The sequence below is a fragment of the Mangifera indica genome, chromosome 13, assembly GCF_011075055.1.
Source record: "Mangifera indica cultivar Alphonso chromosome 13, CATAS_Mindica_2.1, whole genome shotgun sequence".
NCBI classification, from domain to species: domain Eukaryota; kingdom Viridiplantae; phylum Streptophyta; class Magnoliopsida; order Sapindales; family Anacardiaceae; genus Mangifera; species Mangifera indica.
In genome coordinates this window covers 11,980,556-12,005,099 of record NC_058149.1, presented here as the reverse complement: position 1 = coordinate 12,005,099, position 24,544 = coordinate 11,980,556, and the positions used below count along the sequence as shown (strand labels likewise).

Genomic DNA, 24,544 nt, shown 5'->3' with positions numbered 1-24,544 from the left:
ATTTATTTAAATCGAATTTAAATTTAAAATTCAAATACAAGTTGAGCGCAAGTCCAGCCAGTCAGTCCTATGGGCGCAGCTGCCCGTCTTATTGATAGAGACAGTGAGAGGTGCGGTGAGCGTCATTAAGACCGACGCAACGGAAATACGATTTGAACACCCTCGAGTTGTTGGCTTTTGGCACATGTGTTCGTTCCATCACCATCCTCCTGAGCCATCTCTTTTTGTAGAATAAGTGTAAACCAATTAGAAGCAGAGAGAAAACACACTTTTAATAAAAAATAATAAACATTAATTTCATAATTTCCCCAACTTAGGCAATTAAATCCATCTCACCAAACTCCCATATTGATTAGAATGATTAGACAATTTCGTCTCATTCTGGCAACAGTTTTGGTTTTGACAAATGTCCATTCATTCATTCACCTCACCTCACCTCAGCGTAAAGTTGAAAAATTCTTGAGGGAATTCAAGAGCTTTTGAGGCGTTAATGGTGGGGAGTATGGCCAGAGTAAAGAGAAAAAGAAGATTGATTCGCATAGCTTCTATGGGAGAGGAAGATAATTGGCGGGCAGGGAAGCTGCGGTTGAATATACAAAGAAAAAGACTAAGATAACCTCGGGACTAAGAGTTCAATTGGCAGTGGGTGTGAATTAATTAAGAATACATGGATAGCAAACTGTAGATCTGACCAATAAGGCTGATTTCGAGCCTTGTCAGCCCTGTTTGGCTCACTAGTAAATTAGGTTTGAGTCAAAGTCGAGTTAAAATATTAGTTTGATAATTCAGACTTAAATTTAATTTAATTTCTCTAATTATATTTATATTATATATTATTTTTATAATACTATTTATTTTACTAATAATATTATTAAAAGTTGTTACTAATAATTAAATTTCTCTAATTATACTTATATTATATATATTCATTTATTCATTAAAAGCTGTTATTTAAGATAGTTTAAAAAAAAAAATTAAATCACATCAAGAGATAATTTTGATAAATAATTTTAACAGCTTTACGAATTCAAATGATATAATATTTTATATATTTTTTTAATTTTAAAATATTTAATTTAATATTTTATTATTTATATATAGATTTTATTGGTATAACAAAATCGCCGTGTTTCAGAGGCTATGTTGGTTGGTTGGGGGTGGAAAGTGTTTGATCAACTAACTATAAATACAATGCATAATTATATATGCATGGTCATTCATGGTCATGGGCCATGGTACTCTTTTTTTAATTATTATTATTCCGTTTCTTGCCGTCAAATATGGAAACCTTCCCTTCAACTTCATTACTCTCCCACAAAACTTGATCAGACCTCAGACTTCTAAATCATCCATTTTACGCCACCGCCAAACCACCTAGCTTGGCGGTGCACAGGCTCAACCGACTACACAATTATTTATCTTGTTCTTGCAAGCTAACTCGGGAGGAGTTGTTTCCAAGATGAGGTTTCTTCAATGTCCTTTCCAATTAATTACGGTACTGTTATAGCTCAAACCTAATTAAGCAACTATTTGGCCATTAATGAAACTCTGCCTGTAAAAGCTAAAAATAATTAATTAGGTCGTGACATTGGATTGGAAATCATGCTTCACCCTTTACATTTATTTTCTTATATTATATGAATTGTTACGTAAATTTTGAAATTGTTGGAATAATAATTTTATATGGACAAAGAATGAGTTGAAATATTCTAAATATAGGCGAACCAAAATTTAGCAGTTTGGTTATCTGCAAATTCGGCCACATTATTTTTCAAGAAAATGACGGATAATGATTGAAATAAAAGGAAAAACTGTTTGACTCACATTTTACTTCAAGGAAAAACAAACAAACAACAATTGACTCATACTTTAAAAAGTTTTTATTATTTTTATAAATTTATTGAATTTATTAATTTAATGTATACAAGTTTAAGAGGGTTTTGGTTTCTATAAGTAATAATAGTATTGATTATGTAAAATTCTTATTTATTTCGTTTCCAAAAGATTATAAAATATAAACTGCATCCATGATGATTATTTTTAAAGTCGGAAAAGACTCACATAGGACCGCATAGCGCAGTGGATTAGCGCGTTTGACTTCGGATCAAAAGGTCGTGGTTCGACTCCCACTGTGGTCGGTTATTTTGTTGTTATTAAATTTAAGCCCTGCCCTTTTGTAGGGTACCCCACACAGATTCTGAAAATTGAAGGATGTTCTTGGACATTAATATTATTACTAGCTGTTATTTTATTTTGGATCTTTTTTCCGGACATTCTTCCGCAATGGGAAACAGGTGGGATACTGCTGCTGCATTCTGTTGAAGAGAGAGTGCCAGAAAGGAAACAAGTTATACATGCTGCTAAGTAAAAATTCATTAAAAGTGAGACTTGTTTACTGAAAGCATAGGATAGGAAGCAAGCCAACATCATCTTAATTAAGAGACTTCCTTTACCAAGCAACATAATTTTTGTTTTCTCTTTACTGCTTGTACTTGCCACTGAATCTGATTTTGAAGTAGAAGCAGAAGTTGGTGAATTTTAATTGATAGGGGGGGGTGGTGTTGGGGTGCGGTGTGCTGCTACAATCTCGATAAAACAATAACATCTTTTCATCTCTTTCTCTGTTACTGTTGTTTCTTCTCCAGTTTCTGGGTTCATGTATGATACTTTCCCTCCACTTCACCTTCGATTCTAGGAAAAAAATGCCACCAACACAAACAAGAACAAAGAAATTCAAATTTATTATGGCTGAAATTGAGAAAATTGCAATAATGATGAATTCACACAAAGCCAGCTCTAACTATTTATGGCAATGGGCAACAAACTGAAAAAAAATTTACAAATGATCCAACTGACTCTTTACATTGGAAAATGAATGATTTCTTCCCTTTCAAAATTCTCTCACAGAAAATTGCATTTAAGTTTTTTACCCCAAAAGGTAAAGTCAAATATATATATATATATATATATATAAAAACAAAAATAAAAGGAAAGGGAGGGGGAAGGGTTATAAACTGTACAATGACTATACAGATGTGGAAGGTATTTTACCACTGAAGAATTCTCTTTACACTATGAATATGAAAACTGATCTGCGCTTCCGTTTAAGTGAGAAGATGAAGCAGGCATTCTAGCTTGAGAAGATTGCTGTGGGGGAGCCGTAAGGGCATAAGTGAGTCGAGACGAGGAATGCTCAATTAAACCAGCAACACCGGCAGCTGCCGCTTGAGCACTTGAAGGAAGGAAAAGATCATGTTTCTGGTCTTTATAAGCACCCCAAACCTACACAAATGAATTCATACCCAGACAAAATGTTAACCAAATGCACAAGTCACCAAGGATACTGCATTATTTTTATCAACTTTGACAAATTCAAATCGATAATTTCTGGAAATGTTGAAAACTGGCAATACGTTTTCATCTAAGCAATCAACAAAATGAAAACACTTTTTAAACAGGGAGGTCCACTCAAATTTAATCATGAAGTTAGGATAAATGATTCAAGGAATTTCCCCAGAAAGCACTCTTTTAAGGAAGATTAAATTGCTGAAAACTTTAAGCTATTAGTGAAACAGTAAACATAAGTTAAAAGAAGAAAGTGGCCGAACTTACATCTGAGGCATTCAATATGTCACGCACTTTAGTGCAATGGGCCCCTTCTGCAGCAAATGCATGCAAAACCTGGATCAACATAAAATGACAATTAGTCAGAAGGAAAAAGGGATGAAAAATTAGCAACACCTTCACTTTGAAACAAGGTTTTGTAACTAGCGAGAGCACCTTAAAAATTTTTGAAAACATAAAATGTTAACCAAATGAGCAAAAGACAAGGCTTAATCATTAAAAGAGTTAGTAGGCAATAACAATTTTCTTTGGTAAGGATAACACAGCTTTTAAACGACAAAACATATTAAACAAGCTAACCTCAATTGCTAGCACCCTGCCAATAGAAGCTTCGGATTCATTCCACTTCATTTGAGAGCATAGTCCATTCCTACCCCCAGCTCTCCAGTCAAGAAGGCCAAGAAGTACTTCAACAAGACCAACCCTACAATGTACAAAAAATTTATTGCTCCAGTATCAGAAAGTGTAGGAAGTAAGAGTTTGACTCCATTAATAGAATGAAAAATTCTGAATATCAGATAGCAAGGATCAAAAGCCACACAAACAGACTTGTGGACACGCACACAATAGGTTTTTTAATTGATCTAACCAACAAAAGTTACTCACTTGAGGCCTTGTGCTACAAGTGCATCTCTAGCTCGATTTCCAGCAACCACAACACGCTTTAGTGTCTCGAGAGCTAATATACTTCCACCTTGCCATCCTATAGCTTTCATTAGAAGTGGAACAACCTGAAAAGATGATTACAAGAACAAACAAATGGACTAAGGTTATGAACAGATGAATTTTAAAAAACATGATCGTAAGGCATGAAGTCACCTATTGCTAAGGGTCAAACTACGGAAAAACAAAAACCACTATCTCAGTAAATATTAAATTAATCAGAGACCAATTACCAGCTATAATCAGTGTATTCTAGACAATAGAAAATTTTATATGCTTAAAATTAAGACCATAAAGTATCACTCTAGATAGAGAATCATTCCTGAATAGAAGAGGATAACGGAAAAAGGAAATTAAAAGAATTCTAGAGAAAGCCTTTATGATGAAAAGATTAAGAAAACACTCTAGACAACTAAGTGAACATTATGAGATGTGAATTTTCCATGAAGTCCTATCCACAAAGTTGGTTATTAAATTTAGAGAGTAGAAATTTGCAATGGTCCCAGGTGCAAAGTACAGGCCTTGGGACCCATATTGGAATGTATGGGCTTCTGATGTGGGGCCTCTCAAGATTTGTATTATTTGGTATTAAAGTCACCCTCATGTTTCAAAATCACAATCGTGCGGAGTTGGTGGTGACGTCGGCATTGCAGTGTTGGTTTAAGGCTAGTAGAATAGCACACAGCCAGCTTGAGTGAGCACTAAGGCTGCTAAGTGTGGTGGTATGTTATGATTCCAGTTGCAAGGTAGGAGACTTTGATACCAAATTGAAAAGTGTAGCCTTCCGGTGTGGGGTTTATGTGTTTGGATTCTCCAACATCAACAACTGGCTTGGGGATTTGGTTCTTTCACAGTACGTATCAAAAATACATCAGATGATCAAGTCAATGGAATTCATAACATGATCGGTAGATGTTCCAATATATACCTGAGGAGTTCCTGCACTAGTTGCTGCCATAGCTTCAGCACATGTAGTGCTGGCTGCAAGTTGATGCAGTACACGCAAACAACTAAGCCGAACACGTTCCTGTGGTGTTTGAGCAGGCTGAGCTAATCCATCATCAGATTCATATACTCTATCTGCTGCATGATTTCCATTTATCACATCCTCTGATGACATAGTTTCTCGTCTTCCCTCATAAGCCACAGCAGAGACAAGTTTGGGCACATAGCCAAGATATCCAACATGGTCTGCAAGAGCAGGATGCACTCGCAATAATGACACCAGAGCAGCAGATAGAAGCAAAGGAAGCTCTGGGTCAACTGCTTGTGTATCATAATGTGTAGCAGCAATAGATGACAAATACTGATCAAGCAGTCCTTCCAAAAATCTCTTTGGATTTCTAAGAGGAAATTTAGGATCTTTTAGGAATAGTCTGACATAGATTCCTCCAACCTACATGATGAAGAACCTGTAAGATAAAGAATATGAAAATATACTTTCTAGGTACAGAAATAAAATACGTCAGATCATACCTGTGGCTCATCTCTCATTTCCTGCTGGGCAGAAGTTTGCTCAGGTACATCCCAATCAACAACGCGACCTTTCATCTGCTCACGGTATAGATCAGATGCCATGGTGGAAATCTGAGCAGATAAAGAAGCTGCCATAGCTGGTGTCCACACCAGTTCTGGAGTTTCAGTAGTCTGCTCAAGTGCCGATACAACAGCCTCACCAGGCCCATCTCTAATAACTGATACCAGGCCATCTGGAAGGAACCTTGCTAATGTTATAGCTACCCTTGGTCCGTGCATCGGTTGCCCAACAAGCTTCCCCAATAAAGATGCTGCTGCTGCTCTTTGCTGTAAGGGAATATCTTCTGTACATCAACCATTTCATTATTGGTTACATTACTTTTTACAGATAAGAAGCAAAAAAAAAAAGGGAAGCAAGAGAGGGGGTGGGGGGGAAACATTACTCTGCAAAGGCAGGAGAAGTTCAAGAATGTATACAACTCCACCATGCTTGGCAGCTGCCCAGGCAAGCTCTGGTGTGCTAGCCAAAGCATAAAGAACATGAAGAACACCCTCACGGCAAGCTGGAGCATAATGAAGCATTTGTAATAAAAGAAGAAGACTGGATCCATCTGCTACCATAGCCTCCAAGCAGGAAGCACATGTTGTCAAGAGAGATAGCACACTCAGGCAAAGCTGAGGAATGTTGCTTTCTGACGCAACAGGCACAGAGAAGCATTCAAATAGAGGTAATAGCTTTTCTTTAGTAGAAAATATAGATGCCAAATTGGGGTTGCTTGTCAGTATGTTCTGCAATATTTGGGGAAAAAATTCAAATGCAATGAATTATTAAGAACTTAAATGCACAAATGAATAATGTACCTTAAGTGAGATCAAACCAAACTGTAGGTTTTTAATCAGTTGGGTATCTTCCTTGTCAGTTGTTTTCCCATCAGATACTGCCAAAGAATCATCAGAAACATGCTGTTCATTTACTGATGAATCAACTGCATCATTTGGAAGGTCGGATGCCTCAGAAGATGAGCTATCATTACCAAGGTTATTCTGAACAACTGGTTCTGTTGCACATTGATCGTGAACAAGAAATGATATAAAATCAATTAAAGCAACACAAAATGCTTCTGGTTCACTGATTTCAAAATCTGGTTGATCATTGTAGACCCTCAAATATACATTGCCAACATAAAGTTCCTTTGATAATGCCTTGTACACAAATCCACAAGAATCTTTCAGATCATAAGTTCCATCAGGACCCTGGCTTGTGCGTTGCTGATCCACAAATTTTAAGAGTTCTCCTCGAGTTGAAGAATTCCAGATAATCTACAGCAAGAACATAGTTATATGTTAGATAATTCAGATAAAAACTTTACTTTAGAAGTCACACTAACAAGTATCACAACATGTGCAGACAGGTGACTGATTGATTATATTCTTTGCATGCCATCCTCAACAAAAGATTACATTCCACAATCTAAACATCTCTCTGCTCCTAATCTATAAACATTAATTCCATCTATTCAAGAAAGCCAATAAGCTGCACGAAAGTTTTTTCCATATTTACAGGCTTAGATCACTTAACTCATAAAGGGAATAATTTAACCTCTACAATTCACACATATAAACATGCCTTGCCCTCAAATGTACATTTGTTCCATCATTGTCATAAATAAAGGAAGGCAACTAACAATGCTGATACATAATTGTATATAAAGTCATCTAAAATGAACAGCTCTCATATATTCCAGCAATGTCAACATAAAAATTGTTCCATAAACAACAAATCTAGTTGTGCAAGAACATTTAAATGCTCATACTATTAAACACTAGATAATTCCTCCACTAAATAGGCAATGACAGAAAATACAAATTTACCTCTGGAGACTCCAAGTTTGTGTTTAATTTGGATAACAGGTCTTTCGCTATTTGATCTTTTAACATACTTGCAAGCTTAGGAGTCAACAAAGCTCTAAGCGCACCAGCTGCCACCCCATTATAAGGTGTTGAAACCTCATCAGAGCACAAGCCACTAAGCCTGGACAGGGCATGAGCTGCTCGTACAGCATGCATATTTTTTGCAATTTGAACACTAGCACCAACACCATGTGATTCCTGTGTGTCAGATTCTTCAGCGGTTGAGTCATATTGGAGCAATAATGGCAAAAGGTACCTAGAATAAATCAGAATTAAAATAATAAGTAACAGCTTAATGAAAAATGCAGAACTAATAAGATTTATATGACTATAAAAAGTAATTAAAAAACAAAAAACTTAGTCCATTTCAGGCATGAAATGAGAAACAAAAGGATGGGCGGCATCGGAAACAAACAGATCTTGTTTTTTAAAGAGTAAACCGTCTGAAATTAAGGCATCAAAACATAAGGCCATGTCAGTTAACCCTAATAAGTCTAACATATGCTTAAGATAAGGAACTAATTAGCTTGATAATTAAATTAATAAGCAAAAGAAAGTGAAGAAAATTGTTCAGTGGGGATGCCTTATATACAATTATAGTATGGTTATTAATAAGTTCAATAAGGCAGCACACAGTGACAGCTAACTCAGATTTATGCAAAACAGTAAAATAAGCCAGGAAAAAGGGGGGCAAGTGGGATGCATAAACACAGATGTATCACAAAACAAGAGTTAAGTTACCATAGCACACCAGCCTTTAACAACGCATCCTGCAATTCAGGTGACACAGAAACATAGGCAATAGTCTGAAGGGCAGCATCAACAGCTGCAGGAACAAGCTCAAGTTCTGTGCAGTGCACAATGTCCTCAATTAGTCCAGCAAACTGAAGCATCTCAGCCCTGGCACTCTCAAACTGACTTAAAACAGAAAATGTTTGCATTGTATTGGTAACAATGATAGCAGAAGGTTCACTTGCAGGAGTAGTTGGCTGAACTACACACATGCACCGGGAAAGAAGAGTTGCAAGAAGTTGTACCCCACCATCTCTCACAAGCTCTTCACCATTCAATGAGGACGATGCACACCTAAACATGGAAAATAGTTAAAAAAGGTTAAGCTAATCTAACTCAGTGTTGCACTTCAATTAGTAAAACCAACAAAGAAGACAATGGAAAGAGAGGCATTAACGTTAGCCAGATAAGCTCTGAAGCTGCAACAAGAAGAGGTGCTCTATCTGAGGATAGAAAATTGTTGTCATCCTGGTCAACAGTAACTTCACTAAGCAACATTGGATAGCCTGCGTATTTGAATGGTTCTAGTACATCTCCATATCGTCTGTATAAGATGCATTGCCCTTTCAGTAAAAGCAATAATCTCCAAGGTTGAGGACCTTGCAAGCCTTGCATGGTAGCCTGTAACAATCATATAAAGCTAAAGGTTTGAGCAGAATGGACACTGTGTAAAAATTAAAAAAATTGAATAGAAAATACTTTTAACACTAAGAAGAATTTTACAGCAAAACAACTTTTGTTGCATCCTTTAATTCTAAAAGATATCCCTATTAGTCATGACATTACCACATGTAATTTGCAAATGCATAAGCTACATAAAATGCTAAAAGGAGTCATTAAGTAAATCCACATATATAATATAAATATGTAAAATTAACAGTTTTCTGAACATAAGGGAGAATGTACTTGAAAGAGTTGACACTAAAAAAATGGATCCTCTCATATGCTTAACCCAGAAGATAATTTTTTCTGTCCATTCGTGTAACCATTCACAAAATTAGAAGGAACCAACAGTTAAATAGGAATACTCATGGATTTCACACAAGCTAATGCAGTATGAAACATTAATCTCATGGAATTTATAACTTCAAACATTAATCTCTGATCTACCTGAAGACGCTCATAAGCTTTCTGTACAGCAAGAAACTTTTCCCTCCCTTCAGGATTTTTATCAGGATGGTATTTCATTGCAAGTTTCCTATATTGTCGTTTGAGCTTTTCCTCATCAATGTTCTCAATCTTCTTCGATAGCTCCTCAACTAATTCAGAAGAGTGTTTCTTAGATGCATCATCACTTGACACATCTTCCAGGGATATCTCTAGTATTTTGCAAGCTTCTTCTTCTGAAAGGTCCATAGGTCTTCGTGTCAACTCTTCACGCCACATTACCAACAATGACTGCAGAAACTCAACATGTTCAACAATCGGCCAATTTGGGAACCGAATCTCATCACATAAATTCCGAAGGTAATAACGGTGACACCACATTTCGTCTTTCAGCTCAGGGTATGTAACTGGTGGCATTGGGGCATATTCATATAAAGAATGACAGTGCTGTGACAATTTCTGGGGAAAATCACCAAGATGTTGCAAAACCTGGTAAAAGGAAAGAGTATTAAGTGCCAATTCATAGTTGTTTCACTTATTTAGCATAATTCAAGAAAACATATGAACACCAATATTTAAGTGAATCATTTGAAAATTCGAAATACCTGGCGAATCAGATTATCTGCTCGCATTTTATGCGTCCATATGATTTCTGGAGTATCGGAATCAGACACCATTGCTGCTGCAAATGCAGCAGGACCACTGCGTTCCAACACATACAACAATGATTCCGGGAGAAGACCACCCAACACACTACGTTTAGCCAGAGGCAATGAAGATGAAACTGCAGCTTCTTCCCCACCATGAAAGGCTTGATGGACATGAGTCACTGAAAATAATTGAGCAATTGACGAGAGATTCGATCCAGGGTATGCCAGTGCAAAATAAAATGTGCCTGTGCTGTACAAACGTATCATGGCCTTAGGATTTCTGGTGACAACAGCCTTCAGCAATGCAGCAGCAGCCTCCACAATACTTGGTTCCCCAGAAAGCATAGCCTTTGTTTTTTTGGCAAAATTAGTTAGCAATAAAGATCTCAACTCAAACATCTAATTTTTGAAGTTAAGAAAAGTGGCAAAGCCTTTGTGGTTGGACATGGAAATTCCACAATCCAAGGATTGGGTTGAGTGGTTAAGACCTTTCTTTGGCTTCAACAAAGAGATCATGGGTTCGACTCCCTTGGGTTGGGACAACTACTAGAGATAATTATTACAAAATTTTCCTAATTAACACAGTCGTGGGATCCAGCAGTAATTCTCAGATCAGAACTTTATTAACTCATAAGAAAGATAAAGAGGGAAAACATCATTTTTCGTGGGCATTAGCCAAGTACTAACTATTTCATAAAAGTTTAAAGTACAAAGAAATTTCAGGAACTATTGGTTATAGCATGAGAGTGCATATATACCAGAACTCTATTGATTATCATATAAGTGCATTTCCCAAAATTCCTTGTACACTAAAAGTAAGCCCTATAAAATAGATAAGTAAGAAGATTTTAGTTAAAGCTTAGAATATAATTAAACAATATGACAAGTTAACTGGCATATTAGTTCCACCTATATGTAGGAGGCAATCTACTACTATGATAGTATAATAATTGAAAACTAAATAGCTTTGAGAATCACCTTAGCAATATGTGGAAGGCAGCGGGGACTTGACAAGATCCGTTTCACCCTGGGAGTTGGAGTAACTATCTCTCCAGCATCGTCTAAATCTGAATGTGCAGATACCATGCTATGTAATATGGATAATGCTGCCTCCCCTACCTATAAAATATACAGCATCTAGTGATTAAATTGTATTTAGGAAGCCGTCTGAGATGATATTATTTTGTATGCAGATAAGTATCTGTCTTACATATATATTATTACCATGATTTGCAATATGTTTTCATAAATAGGCAAATAAAAGGCGCTTTCTTTTTACAGTTTGCTTTAACTATGATTTAATGATGAGACTTCAGCACCACAGACCACAGTCACCAAAAGCACAGAATTACATTTGCTCCACATAATTGTAACACTGATCTACATATAGGACAGAGCACATCCTAAGGATAACCAATCTCTAGTACATAATTCTATACAAGATTATAAAGGCTTTTGTAAATCTATGATAATTGATTAAACACAGAAAACAAATAAATCGTCAAGTATCAGCATAATATAAATTTAAAAGTTGTGTAACCAAATAAAACAATTAGAGAAATTAATAGTAGATCACTTACCAGATATAATTGCTAGTGCACCGGGCATCATGCATGCAAATGGTAAAAAAAAGCAGCAAAAGTAGAAGCAATGGTACATCAGCATCATATTACAACTCTAAATGACAATACCTGAGTGGGTGTGAGGACAGGAACTCGAACAGATAATGCCCAACGAAGTTCACGGATATCCCGCAATCTTTTCCACTCTAGCATCCCAGAAGCCCAACACCTTGTTGTCCAATCAAGAGCTTTCTTTGACCAGAACCTTCTGACGGCATCTTTCTCCACAGGTCCAACATGAGCACCATCTTTGTCAATAAACATCCATTCCTTGAGTGGTTCCATGAATGCAGTAGCAGCTATCAAATTAGACTGTAAAGGGATTGCAGTCCTCTCTGACGCTTCATGAACAACCGTCAGCAGATCAACAGCTAATACACACCCTCCAACCAAAACACAAGCTTCCACATTTGATAAAACCTTCATTAAAACCTAACATAACAAATGATAACAAAATATTAAATCATTACATTGATTAAAGTTATGACTGAAATGCAAATTTTAATATAGACTTTGGCCCAATATGCAGTCAGTCACTTCCATTGAACGGATCAATTCATAAGTACAGAAGGCCATAAGCATGTATCTCAAGGGCCTTGTTCACCATCATGACTTCACTGGGATTGTGATACGAACCTTAGGAGAACCACACCTCAAAAGCTAGCTATTGAGATGGGAGAGCCCAAGACTATATAAACCCCACACTAGTTGCCCATACTTTCCACTGTGGGATCTAAGTCCGATACCTTGCACTTGGAATTCTAACATACCACCATGCTCCGCAGCCCCGGCGCCCACGCGGGCTGGCTGTGCGCTAGCTCCCTACTAGCCCCAGGCGAACACTATAATGCCGGCGTCACCACCCGCGCCGCACGATTGCAACTGGGAGACGTAGTGATGGCTCTGATACCAAATGATACGAACTTTAGGAGAACCACACCTCAAAAGCTAGCTATTGAGATGGGAGAGCCCAAGACCATAAAAACCCCACACTAGTTGCCTATACTTTCCAATGTGGGATCCAAGTCCCATACCTTGCACTTGGGATCCTAACAGATTGACATTATTTCAACTCATGCAAAAAATCTTGCCAAGGCAAAGATTGCCAAAGAAAGGGAAGAAAGTTGGGCAACTCATTTTCAACATACCTTCAGAAGGAGAAGAAGTCGGTGCCTCAAAGCTCTATCATTTGTCCTGTCCAAGAGAACTGTAATATGTGCAGTACCTTCAAAAGGTCCAATTGTCTTAAAATGCTGTTCATATACAATTGCCATAGCTCTTGCACATAGCTCCCTAACTGAAGAGGCTCCCCCTCCTCCAAAACCATCTAATCTTCCCATATCACACCAATCATCAGATGCACCTAGCTCATCAGGAATTGCACCATCTACTGTAAGGCCTGTGTCTGCATCACAAAGAAAACGATGATATAGTGCTCTAAAAAAGGCAACTGGATCACGCAGGGGGAAATCCTGTGCCCTGCCACTGCTACCACTCTCAAGCAGCAATCGTAGATAATATTGACCCACACAAACTTCTTTGGATAAACTAGGATAACTGACTGAGAATTCAGAATAGTTCCAAGATATCTGAGGCACACTATCTTGGCCAGTCATAATTTCTACAGTAGCACCTCCAGGAACAATATCTTCCGAACGCTCCTTCTCAACATCTAATTTATGAACCTCAGCCTGCAAAGCCTCTCTCAACTCCTGTCGGGTGCGCTCATTCCAAATCAAATCTGCACGATTATGGTCAAGGCTAAAAGCTCTCCAGAATTCAGACCAATTAAGGAGTAGCCGACCAGAACCCACTGGTGTGTTCTCTAAAACAACCTGAGCAGGTGCTGGAAGGCCTGTGTTCTGGAAATCAACCACATTGGCATCAGAATCAACCAAACTTGAAGCTTTCGGTTCTACAGATTCATGTATACTTGTTGCAGGAGCATCAGTTGTAGCAACAACAGCTGAAAGATAATTTTGAGAAACACCTGTAGCTGACAAGTTATTGGTCAAATTCTCACCAACAAGAGCAGGAGTAGATTGAAAAGCTGAAGCCTGTCCAGAAGTTTGATCTAGGGCAGACTTTTGATAATTTTCTGGTCCTTTATTAGCACCAACAATTGTCTGCCTTGCTGAACCAGAAACTTCAGAATTATTAACCGAAGGCAGAGAATGCTCTTGAGATGTAATTCCTCTCCCTGCACGTCCTTTCCTCTGCTGGAGTAAACGTCTCTGTCTTCTACTGGTTAATGAACCCTCCAAATTTGAATCTTCAGCAGAAACTCCATCTGAACGTGTGTGCAAATAAGCAACAAGCCCAGGAGGCAGCACTCTAGACAATAAATCTAATGCTGGCTGATAGGAATCTGCCCAAAGGGCAACAAGCTGTCGACTAACCTCACGGCGCTCACCAGCAGGAAGGAAAAATGCATGTAATAAATGCCTCAGCAAAGCCCCATCTCGCAAAGCAGCATCACGCATAGACTCTGCAGCAATTGCATCTTCCTCGGCAATTGTACGCATTATTACAGCAACCGTTTCCCTAACACTTTCCGCAGGATGTCCAAAAAGTGCAAACAAACGACGCCGCAAACCAGCAACTTGGCGTAACAACTCAACAAAAACAGTGTATTGGGTAGTTTCACCATGTGGTTCACATATCATAGCCTCAAGAACTTCAACAACAGCCATTGACAATAAAGGTGATAGAGACATGGGCCTCAATCTGTTAACAAGGACAATAACATAACCTTGCTGTGCGAATAATACAGACTTTGTGTGCATGATTGTTGCATGCTGCTCTCCTTTAGAATCTGATAACATATTTGCATCACCAGATCCACCACCAATGAGTATTGCAATCAGTCCAGCAGCTTCAGCAGCGACACCCTCAGATCCATTTCTAAGCAAACCCATTATTCTTCCAACAGCAGCAGGAAAAGACATCACATGCGAAGCTGCACTTCTTGACGTGAGTAGTCTACGCAAACAAGCAATGAAGCCCATCACTGTTGCAGCAGCTTTGGGTGAAGGGGGTGGCAAGGGAGGGGACTCTGGAGGCAGATTTAGAGTAGCAGGAAGCATTGTAATCAAGGCCATCAAAATCACCTCGGGCACCTCAATGTTAGGGGGCACTCCACTGTATGGAATACATGCATTGAACTCCCGTATTCTACGCCATAGTTTAGCTCTCGAACCAGGCACTGAACCACTTTCAGCCACAGCATCTTTAGCTGATGCAGCCAAGTGTTTCAAATGCAAGGACGCATTATCCATATCAGCCACAGGACGCTGTCTTCTAACTTGTAAATCGACAACCCCACAAGGTGGATTAATACGATGACCAGGCATTGTCAGCCTTGGTAATACTGGTACTGGACATTGACCCTGCAAAAGTATAATCTAAAGGTAAACCACACCACAACAAACTTTACCATCTAATATATCTTCTCACAGATACAACGCTAGGCAAACCGAAAGATCAGTAAATTATGATCATGTTTTGATTATTTTATGGGCAAGCCACTGTTTACATCCAACAGAGAACAAATATACCTACTTCTGTTTGCAAAACATCCCGAACTGCAGCAAGTAAGCTGTCACGAGATGTGCTTGCATATACCTGTATAGCACAGCACTCACATTAGATAGTACACTATTTAAGTGAATTGGAGTTTCAAAACAAAACTGATCAATGCTTACATGGATAGGGCATCCATCATTAAATTCAATAGCAAACATCTGGGGCTCCTCTGCAAATCGAACAAGTGAGCTCACAGCAGATAAAGGACGGACAATAACAGCCTGCACACATCTAAGGAGATTTCTCAGGAAGTGATGCAACTTGTAGGTACGCCATATTGAAGGATACTGAGCACATATAAGTACTTTCTATCTTATAGCTACATGCTTTTCTCTTAACACAATTAAATTTGAAGCATGCTTTTGTATGAGGTAAACCCTATCTATCTATTTGAAGCCAAAATTAAAGTTGTAAAGTTCTTCATCTTACTTCATAGTTATCTGGTCGCCTTTCAACAAGTGAAACCCTTGTAAGAATGAGTTGACGGGATACAGCATCACCATGCTCCCCAAGGCCTCCTTTAGGACCAACTCCTAAAGTCAATCCAGAAACATTTAACGTTCCATGAGCAGCAGAGCGCAATCTTGTCACTGACCAACCCCCACAAGGCGTTTCATTGGCCCCAACTGCTTCTTTGGCTGTATTTACAAATTATCAGGTGAATATCATCGATCAATGAAACAAAACAGCAATGCAAAGAATATGACAAGGAAGATTGGGGCTCAAAAAGAGGCAGATATAGGTTAATAGTAAGCTACCTCGTCGTCTTATATACTCTGCTGCAGTGAGGGGCTGAGAACTATCCACAGATAGTGACAACCCAACCATGGATTTTGCAGTTTTAGTCTGCATAAATATGTTAGGTAACATGTTATTGATAGAAAAAAAAATTCTTAAAATAAGCACAATGAGATAGGCATAAACAATCCAGTTCTTTGGGAAAAGGGGCTCCGAAAGCAAGCAGAAACTTAGGCCAATTCTGATAAAGTATCCAATTGAGATCATTAAAGAATCATAAATTACTCACTAATAGTGCATCCTTACCAAAGTTGAGATGATTGCAGAGCTTGTGGTCCCTGAAGCAGCTTGGAAAGCTTTCGATTTTCTCCCATATAATGGGCACAGAACAAAACCTCCACTTTCACTTTTCTTCCCATAAGCATCAGAAAGGAGAATGATAGCAGGTGAATCCATATCCCTAAAGTCCAGGCACCATCTGAGATCTCCAGATTTCAACTCGATAAGTTCAACTCCAACATAAGTAACCTTTAATTTCTGCAGCAGGAACCAGTCATTAGTAATTCAGTCCAGTGTACTCCGTATACATATACAAATACCAATGAGACGCAGGAAAGTTGAGCACACGACATATGCCATACTATCATATTAAGTAACCACCACATCCAAAATCTTAAGCTGGTACCTAGCAAATAATTATGCTTTCTAACATTTTCCACATGCAAATTCCAGAATATCAATCCCATGTGTCCACTAATAAATTGGAAACATAAAATAGTAGGTGAACTAAAATAAGTTCTAATAACCTGTAACCAGCCGTTCACAAAGGAAGAAAAAGTATGATTATACACATAACAAAACCACTAACATTGCAAAGTAAGGAGTAATAACTTACAAAAGGGACCCACTCCGAGTTGCGTCTCCGAAGATGAAGCACGGGAAATTCCGCCACTGCACTGAGTCTATTCCACCTGATTCTGTGCAACTCGGTCAAAATACTCGCCCTATACCGTGACGAGAATTTTATCCCCTTAAATTTTCCGCGACCATCAGTCCTCACGCTAATATTAAACTCATTGGAATTTTCATCGCGGCTAATGATCGGCGTGGCATTTTCAAAATCCGTGGAGACGTCATAAGAGTTGGTAACGGACAACGTGTTGGGGTCGAGGGTGATGATTGCAACATTAGAGATACAGAGAATTCTCTTGTAACGGCCGCGCCACGAGTGTTTAACGACAATGTAACGGGCGAGGTACTCAGGCTCCTCTTGCGGGGGAGAGGCAGAGTTGGAAGCAGAAGAAGAATTGGATGCGGAGTCCATCTTTGAAGAGAGCTGGTGATGGGGCTTGGCTGAGTGACGGTTTACAGAATCAATGTAGGGCAGGTAGTGAAGGGTGTGTTGCAGGGGCGCATTTTGCTGGCGGAGGAAAAACCAGAAATTCCGGCCGGCTTGAGTTGATTGAATGGCCGCAGCCGGGTTGCGGTGAAGCTGGGACTGATTCGCCCCCAGTTTTCGACCGTATTTACAGATAGGCCACTCAGCGGTTCGATGGATTGATCCCTTACTAACCCTAAATATTCATTTACAATAATTAGAAAAGTAAGAAAGAGGAAGATGATTTATAAGGATTAGCAGAAGTGAAAACCAAGAGCTTGAGATTTTGTTGAGATCAAAAGACCTCAAGTGAGATCGAATTGGGAATTTAGCTAGAAAATAATTCCAGAGAAAGCGTGGACAGCTCGGCCGAGGGGTGGCGCTTCGTTGTTTGTGTAACCTCACTAAGGCTACTTCCTTTGGGGTATGATAATCTTACGTGGTGGTGAGTCAACATCGTTTTGATTTGGGGTTGAGATTAATGTTACGTAGTCATGTAATTTTTATTGTTACCGATTGATTAAGGGTGGAGGTGCCAATGGGCTGAGCTAGGTAGCTCCGGCTTAGCCAATTGAGCTACTGGGCAAGTTTTAGGGTCATACAGTAATGGGCATTTAGGTTGGCCAATCCATTGGCATGTGAAAACCCAAAACTCGACCCTATATATAAAAGGTCGGATCAAATCTTAATTGGGTTAGATCGACCTATTTAAACAATATTTTAAAAAAATTAATTAAAATTATTAAATATAAATTATTTTTTAATTATTAAAACCGAAGACAGTATCATAAATATATTATTTATAATACTTCACTTGTGAAAAAGAAATATCATAGTTACATGATAAAAAATAGGTCAAACGACTATTTCCCACCCAAGATATGCTGTAATGACAAGTTTCCACCCTTTAACTATGAAAACACCAAACATTCACCCATGGCCGGTTAAATTTAATAGAACTCTAACGCCTGAAAATTTTATCTCTTTTTGCCCCCCTTAACTTTCAAAACTAAAATTTTCCCTCAGTCTAAATTTTAAAAAATGACAGTTTCACCCTAGGGTTTGATTTTGAAATCTCCGACGACCTCTCCGGCTCCGTTGTCGAAGAATCCTCTCATTCCGGTGATCCCTTTCCTCCCATTTAGAGGTCCGATCGGCCTCAGAGACGCCTTGGGAGACGAAGACGAAGACGACGACTTCGTCTTCATCTCCCAAGGCGTCTCCGAGGCCGATTGGACCTCCAAATGAGAGGAAATGGATCATCGGAAGGAGAGGATTCTTCGGGAGGGAGAGGCCGTCGGCAACGGAGCCGGAGAGGTCGCCGGAGATTTCAAAACCAAACCCTAGGGTGAAACTGCCATTTTTTAAAACTTAGGCTGGAGGAAAATTTTTGTTTTCAAACTTTAGAGGGGCAAAAAGAAATTATATTTTAGTTTATTTTTTAATATTATAGAGAAAATGACAATTTTACCCTTACCCCCGTTAATTTTAACTGTTTATGGGTGGGTGTTTAGTATTTCCATAGTTAAAGGAGGGACATTTGAGAAAACATCAAACCTTGGGTGGGAAATAGTCGTTTGGCCTAAAAAATATTATAAGTTTATAACATAGTATAAATAAATAAATTTATATACTATATAAATTACAAAACATAAATAAAATATAAATATTATATCATTTATCTACTTATCTTTATAAAATAAAAATAAAATTATAAACATACAAAATTATTATTTATAAATTCAGATAGTTTCTAAAAGAGGGTTGATGAGAGAAAATGAGATTAAAAATATAATAAAAAAATTGAGATTGAGAAATTTGTAAATAAAACTGAAAATGAAGAAAAGTCGAATAAGTTTATACGAGGAAAAATAAATAAATTAAACAAATTGAAACAAGGTAGAAGCATCAGTTGCTTCTATCACAAGCCACTAAATATTGTTTTTATTTTTTTACATATTATCAAGCTAAGTCGAGTTGATCTATACGCTTAATATTAAAGCTTAAAACCTGACATGCCATAGTGTTGAATAGGGTCTTCTCATATCAGGCTTCAATTTCGTGTTTTAGGTTAAGTCTTTATTTGATCAAGCTCAATTAACGGGTCTAATTAAAGGATAATAACAAATTTTCACCCAATTTTTTTTTAATGACATTTTCCCAGTCTTTAAAGTTTAAAATTTAAACTATTCTTTACCTTCAAAATCAAACTAGGTTAGAAGGTATTTTTGGTTGGTAAAATATATAAATATTATATTTATATCTTAAAATATAAATAAATTAATTAATTAAAATATTTATTACTTAAAAACTTATATTTAATTAAAAAATAAAATCCAAAAAATAAAAACAATAACTCGATTCAAGTATATCCACATCTAAAGTTTTATTAAGTTAGATGGTAATAACCGTTAAGAGAGACTTTGAATAATAAAAACTATAAAATTTATGAAAAAGAGAACTTAGATACGAAACTCGCTAGCTTCCTAGGGATTTACGGGCTTAGACGTTATTGTTGTGCAATCTAAAATTGGAAATAAAATTTGCATTTATATGTAAATGGAATTCGCATTTAAAGATAATTATGATCTAAAAATGTCACGAATGATACTTTCCCAAGGTCAATGGTCCATAAAATGGGACTTCATGAAGAACCAAGAAGTTCTTAATTTTTCAAAAATAGAAGCCAGCCTAGACAAAAAACCATCTACAAAAACCTGATGCATTTCCATAAATTTTAAATAATGAAGCAGTGGGGCAATTGCCCATCACCAGCCCTCCTCACTTTCCCATTTAATACAAGCACAATGCATATTTTCACGCACAAAGATATTTTAGATGTTAAACATTCATAAAAATTCACAACCGTGCAAACACAATGTCATCCATCGGAACAGGGCCAAAAAATCAGGATGAAAGAACCAATTTCTTTCTCTAAAATTCTGTTGAAAGTTACTTTGACAAAACCAGACTCTGTTGTTTATTTTGCATATGATAAAATGAACAAAAGAAAGTTCATGTTCATATGTAAGAAGTCAAAAAGAAAACTACAATAACTGAGTATCCTGCCAGCCTACCGCACTGGCTGCTGATTATAGTGATTCTTCTCTTTCTTTTTTGCAGCAGCAAGCTTTGCACTCCTTGCAGCAGCTTCACCAGCAGCAGCTCGGGCAGCAGCATCCATCTCTTTACTAGACTTTTTCTTTTTCATAGAAGCTACTTTCTTCAGCCGCTCTTTCACATCAATAGATGTATCCTCTGCCTTCTTTGTCCCAGCAGTTTCATCTGTCCCACCACCAGCGTTAGCACCATCAGGCTGGTTCTCAGACAAATCTTTTGCTTCCTTTACAGATTTATCCTTCTTCTTCTTCTTTTTGGCAGTTTTGCTCTCTGCAGGGCCATCATCCTTCTTTTCAAAATCTTCATTATCCTCACCTTTCTTCTCTTGTGCAACACCTGAAAAAAGGAAAATGCGTATATATAAAATATATTCCATGTAGCAGAGGCTTCCTATGTAAAATGAAATACAGCAACAAGCAATGGACCTATGTTTCTGTTTAACCAGAAGTCGTAAACTCCAAGAACTAACATGGTCAACAAACATCAAACGAATGTGGGTAGAAGCTAACTTGTTATAATTTCCCATTAAAATTCTCAGCTGTTTAAAATTCTAGTAAAAAGCTACCAAGCTCCGCTGAAACCTATGCTCAGAGCAATATGAAAAAAATTTTAGGTCATATGCACTGGCAGTAACAATCTATACACTACAAAATGTAGAAACAGTGAACTCGATGTAGGAAAGCAGCATAAAGAGAGGGTAAGATTGGACAGAGTTCCCATTAACCACAAGAAACTTGTACAGAAAAGAATAATAAATGAACTTGCAGAATTTAAGAACATAAAAGGATGAAGCTGTTTAGAAAATTCAAGACTTCTCCCGTATTGGAAGTGAAAGCATTTGAATTTCAGGAATTAAAAGTAGTTCCAAAGTTAAAATATGCATACATGTGTGCATGTAAGCATGTGTTTGTGTATGTCGTTTTGGCGATGGCACATACATCACAAAGAAATCAGACCCAATTCAATGCTAACATGAGAAACCTATTGAGATACATAAACATATATATATACCATGAGATCCATCTTGGCCACTGGTTTCCTTTTTCAATCCCATCTCAGCAAGAAGAGCATCGAGTTCTTCAAGATCCTTTTTCTTCAATTCCTTCTTTGAAAGTTGCCTTTCTGGATCTTTAGGTGCCAAAGGAATTTCAGGAGGCTTCATAACTATTGGCTCCACTTCTACTGCTGTCTCAGTTTCATGTTCATGTTCTTCTTCAACATCGTCATCAACCTCATCAAGACCTTCTTCCTCACTTTCACTTTCACTTTCCTGAAATAAATATGGAACAGATCTAAGAATCTTTGATAATGATACAACTCTGTACTATTAATTATCCTAATTTCATAGTGCATTTTATTCCTATATGGTAAATACAGCATGAGTAATAATTACTGCCCTTTTCCCCAGCACAATATATTTTTTGTATCAAACTACATGCTGATACACTATTATTTGATCATTATTCAGCACAACAATGACTGACACAAAACATAAGCAGAGACTAATACTTTGGCTGTCCCAAGTTCACAAAGGGGTGGACCCTAAACAATCAGGTCACTGGAAACCACAGTAACTAAATGGAATGACAGAGCATATCCATAATATGACAGAGTACAGCTGCAACAGAACAAAATCGTTGTCGAAGTTATTGGTGTTACCCACTAGGTAAATGAAATGCCTCTATAAAGAGCATTAATTGATCTCTGCATCTAAACCAACATTAACTCAGGCAATCAAGAAAAGACAACCAATATTTAAATCAATTCAACCACACTCATTTTACCATGAAGCAGTAAAACAATTGACACGTCTACCAGAGTAACGCAACTACATATTAACCAGTGTTTCTTATCATCATCCCCATCAACACTAGTTGCAATAACACATACTCTGGATGATCAATTAAATCCAACAAACTAAATGACAAATTCCTTTATTTATTACGTTATCATAACTAGAAATCAAAGTGTAAAGGAGCTCAAGCCACGACAAATACATAACAAGACATATGATGACAATGAGCATAAGACAGTCAAAACAACATACACGTAATTTAATACGTGCGTATACCAGATTGAATAGATGTAGCCTTAACATGGGGCATTTCTACACGTGTAAACTTCAATCAATCAAGAAGATTTCCATAAAAGTAAGAAATTGCGATGATGACTGAAGCAGAAAATGATCCAAAATTGATTACCAGCAACCGAGGAAAAACAAAACTTTCCACAACTGTCAGCAGATACATATCATTCCACAAAGAACATAAACAGTTAAAAGAACTTTGATATCCAAAAATACCAGTCAACACCACAGGACAATCTAAGTCATTCAAAAAGTAACTTCTTATAGTGGCATTCATAAAGCTACACACATGTAGACTCTACATGATATCCATACATTCATTGGCAAAGATGGATTAGAATCTACCTAAAAAGAATTTCAATTACAAAAAGTACAGTTGTTTGTCAACAGGAGGTACAGTCATCATATTCACAACCACAAGAACACAAATTTTACCGACACAACATTTTAGCAAACGATTCCTAAACCAACTTTAGAAAATGTAATGATGGAGTGACAATGAAAAAAGAGAAAGCTAAACACATTTATGCAATATCATCTTATTCATCAGACAATTCACAATGGTCATTAAATCCAAATTGCTGGACAGTACATTCACACAAAAAGATATAATCCATATTAAAAACCAAACAACAAAAGAAACCTTAATTAGAATAAAGACGAAAGAAACTAAAATAAAATATAAAAAACGAAACCTCAACAGGAGGCTCCTGTAACTCCTTCTGGGGGTTTGAGTCCACAGTACCCCAAACCGATTGGGGCAGCGCGGTTGTTGCATAATAATCGTCGTCATCCTCATCATCGACGTCAGCCCATGACTTAGCAGTGAGCCGCGTTGGGGCCCAGAAAACCTCCTTCTCTTTCTCCTTCTCGGCGGGTTTGGCTTTGCTCTTGGATGAACCTTGTTCTTTACTTGACTTCTTCTTCTTCTTCAAGTTTCCCAACGCCGCAAACACATTATTGCTGTTAATAACCAACGATTCGTCTTTCCTGTTACCGCTTCCCACCATTATCGAACACTCTACACAACAAACACACCTGTAAACTGTGAACCTCTTCAGCAGAAGGAGAAAAAAAAACGGAAATCAGATATGGATGAGATTAAACTTGATAAATTAAAGGTTAAGACAAAAGAATTCGTAAAGTTAAAAGACGATCTGATAATGAGAATTAGGGTTTCGGATGAGTTGATTGGTTGGATAGAGGCAAAGAGCACTGTCTCCAATGTGTTTGTGTAACGGCTGAAATGAAATGGAAAGAGTTGTCAAATTGTTTGTTGTTTTTTCTTATTTTTTGTTTTATTTTTATATGTAAATAAGAAGTGAAAGGAGTATTGATGATGATGTGTTGAGCGAGCGAAGGTGAGCCGTCTGATTAAGAACTGGTCAAGATGGAATCATCTTCGTGTTGCGTGGTCCCACTGAGGAGTGAGGTCCCGTGTTGCTTGTGGATGGCTGGATTAATGAACAGGTGGATGAGAGGAAGGTTGAGTTGGGTGCACACGTGGCTGGCATGCGCTTAGTCTGGGCCCACTTTATTCTGTAATTGACTTTTATTGCCGAAGTACCATTCTCATTACAGCAGCCTTCACCTCCTAATAATATACCAGACAAATAAAAAATAATATATATTATAAATTACATCATAATTAATATAATATAATTAATATATTATATAATATAATAAATATATTATATAATATAATATATATTATAAATATAAATTAATATATATTTTAAAAAAATTATAATAAAAATTTTAAAATTTTAAAAATATTTATATATTTTTTAAT

At 37.3% G+C, this 24,544-nt stretch overlaps 2 protein-coding genes and 1 non-coding gene across 6 annotated transcripts; 1 reads left to right on the top strand and 2 right to left on the bottom strand.

The window, feature by feature from the left end:
- Positions 1-2,065: 2,065 nt before the first annotated feature.
- TRNAR-UCG lies at positions 2,066-2,138 on the top strand. Its single transcript has one exon. It is a non-coding gene; the product is annotated as a tRNA-Arg (tRNA).
- Positions 2,139-2,355: 217 nt separating this feature from the next.
- LOC123195178 (dnaJ homolog subfamily C GRV2-like) lies at positions 2,356-17,970 on the bottom strand. Of its 3 annotated transcripts, none has more exons than XM_044608821.1 (23): positions 17,064-17,955; positions 16,475-16,705; positions 16,189-16,276; positions 15,860-16,068; positions 15,550-15,651; positions 15,407-15,469; positions 12,994-15,234; positions 11,915-12,277; positions 11,202-11,342; positions 10,179-10,571; positions 9,577-10,062; positions 8,864-9,087; positions 8,416-8,760; positions 7,636-7,930; positions 6,625-7,083; positions 6,207-6,552; positions 5,764-6,107; positions 5,216-5,683; positions 4,231-4,355; positions 3,925-4,048; positions 3,613-3,681; positions 3,052-3,282; positions 2,356-2,691 (listed from the first exon to the last, which is right to left on the bottom strand). In XM_044608821.1, the coding sequence occupies exons 1-22, from the start codon at positions 17,490-17,492 to the stop codon at positions 3,073-3,075; spliced, it is 7,755 nt and encodes a 2,584-aa protein (XP_044464756.1). In that variant the 5' UTR covers positions 17,493-17,955; the 3' UTR covers positions 2,356-2,691; positions 3,052-3,072. The 3 variants fall into 3 exon arrangements, with proteins under 3 accessions (XP_044464756.1, XP_044464757.1, XP_044464758.1); XM_044608822.1 differs by lacking the exon at positions 2,356-2,691 and having other exon boundaries at positions 2,776-3,282; positions 17,064-17,742; positions 17,851-17,970; XM_044608823.1 differs by lacking the exons at positions 2,356-2,691; positions 16,189-16,276; positions 16,475-16,705; positions 17,064-17,955 and having other exon boundaries at positions 2,776-3,282; positions 15,550-15,661; positions 15,860-16,064.
- A 2,483-nt stretch (positions 17,971-20,453) lies between these two features.
- Positions 20,454-24,035, bottom strand: LOC123194901 (ABC transporter F family member 4-like). 2 transcript variants are annotated; one of them, XM_044608405.1, is made up of 3 exons: positions 23,448-24,035; positions 21,678-21,936; positions 20,454-21,002 (listed from the first exon to the last, which is right to left on the bottom strand). In XM_044608405.1, the coding sequence occupies exons 1-3, from the start codon at positions 23,760-23,762 to the stop codon at positions 20,620-20,622; spliced, it is 957 nt and encodes a 318-aa protein (XP_044464340.1). In that variant the 5' UTR covers positions 23,763-24,035; the 3' UTR covers positions 20,454-20,619. The 2 variants fall into 2 exon arrangements, with proteins under 2 accessions (XP_044464340.1, XP_044464341.1); XM_044608406.1 differs by having other exon boundaries at positions 21,678-21,930.
- Between the last annotated feature and the right edge of the window lie 509 nt (positions 24,036-24,544).

Excerpts from the sequence above, each read along its gene's own strand:
- LOC123195178 (XM_044608822.1), bottom strand. The coding sequence starts at position 17,492 with ATGGACTCCGCATCCAATTCTTCTTCTGCTTCCAACTCTGCCTCTCCC. Across the intron at positions 10,572-11,201 it reads GCCTTCCACATATTGCTAAG|GCTATGCTTTCTGGGGAACC; the intron begins GTGATTCTCAAA and ends AAAAAAACAAAG. Across the intron at positions 6,553-6,624 it reads TTGGTTTGATCTCACTTAAG|AACATACTGACAAGCAACCC; the intron begins GTACATTATTCA and ends CAAATATTGCAG.
- LOC123194901 (XM_044608405.1), bottom strand. The coding sequence starts at position 23,762 with ATGGTGGGAAGCGGTAACAGGAAAGACGAATCGTTGGTTATTAACAGC. Across the intron at positions 21,937-23,447 it reads TACAGGAGCCTCCTGTTGAG|GAAAGTGAAAGTGAAAGTGA; the intron begins GTTTCGTTTTTT and ends TATTTATTTCAG. Across the intron at positions 21,003-21,677 it reads TGGCCAAGATGGATCTCATG|GTGTTGCACAAGAGAAGAAA; the intron begins GTATATATATAT and ends TCCTTTTTTCAG.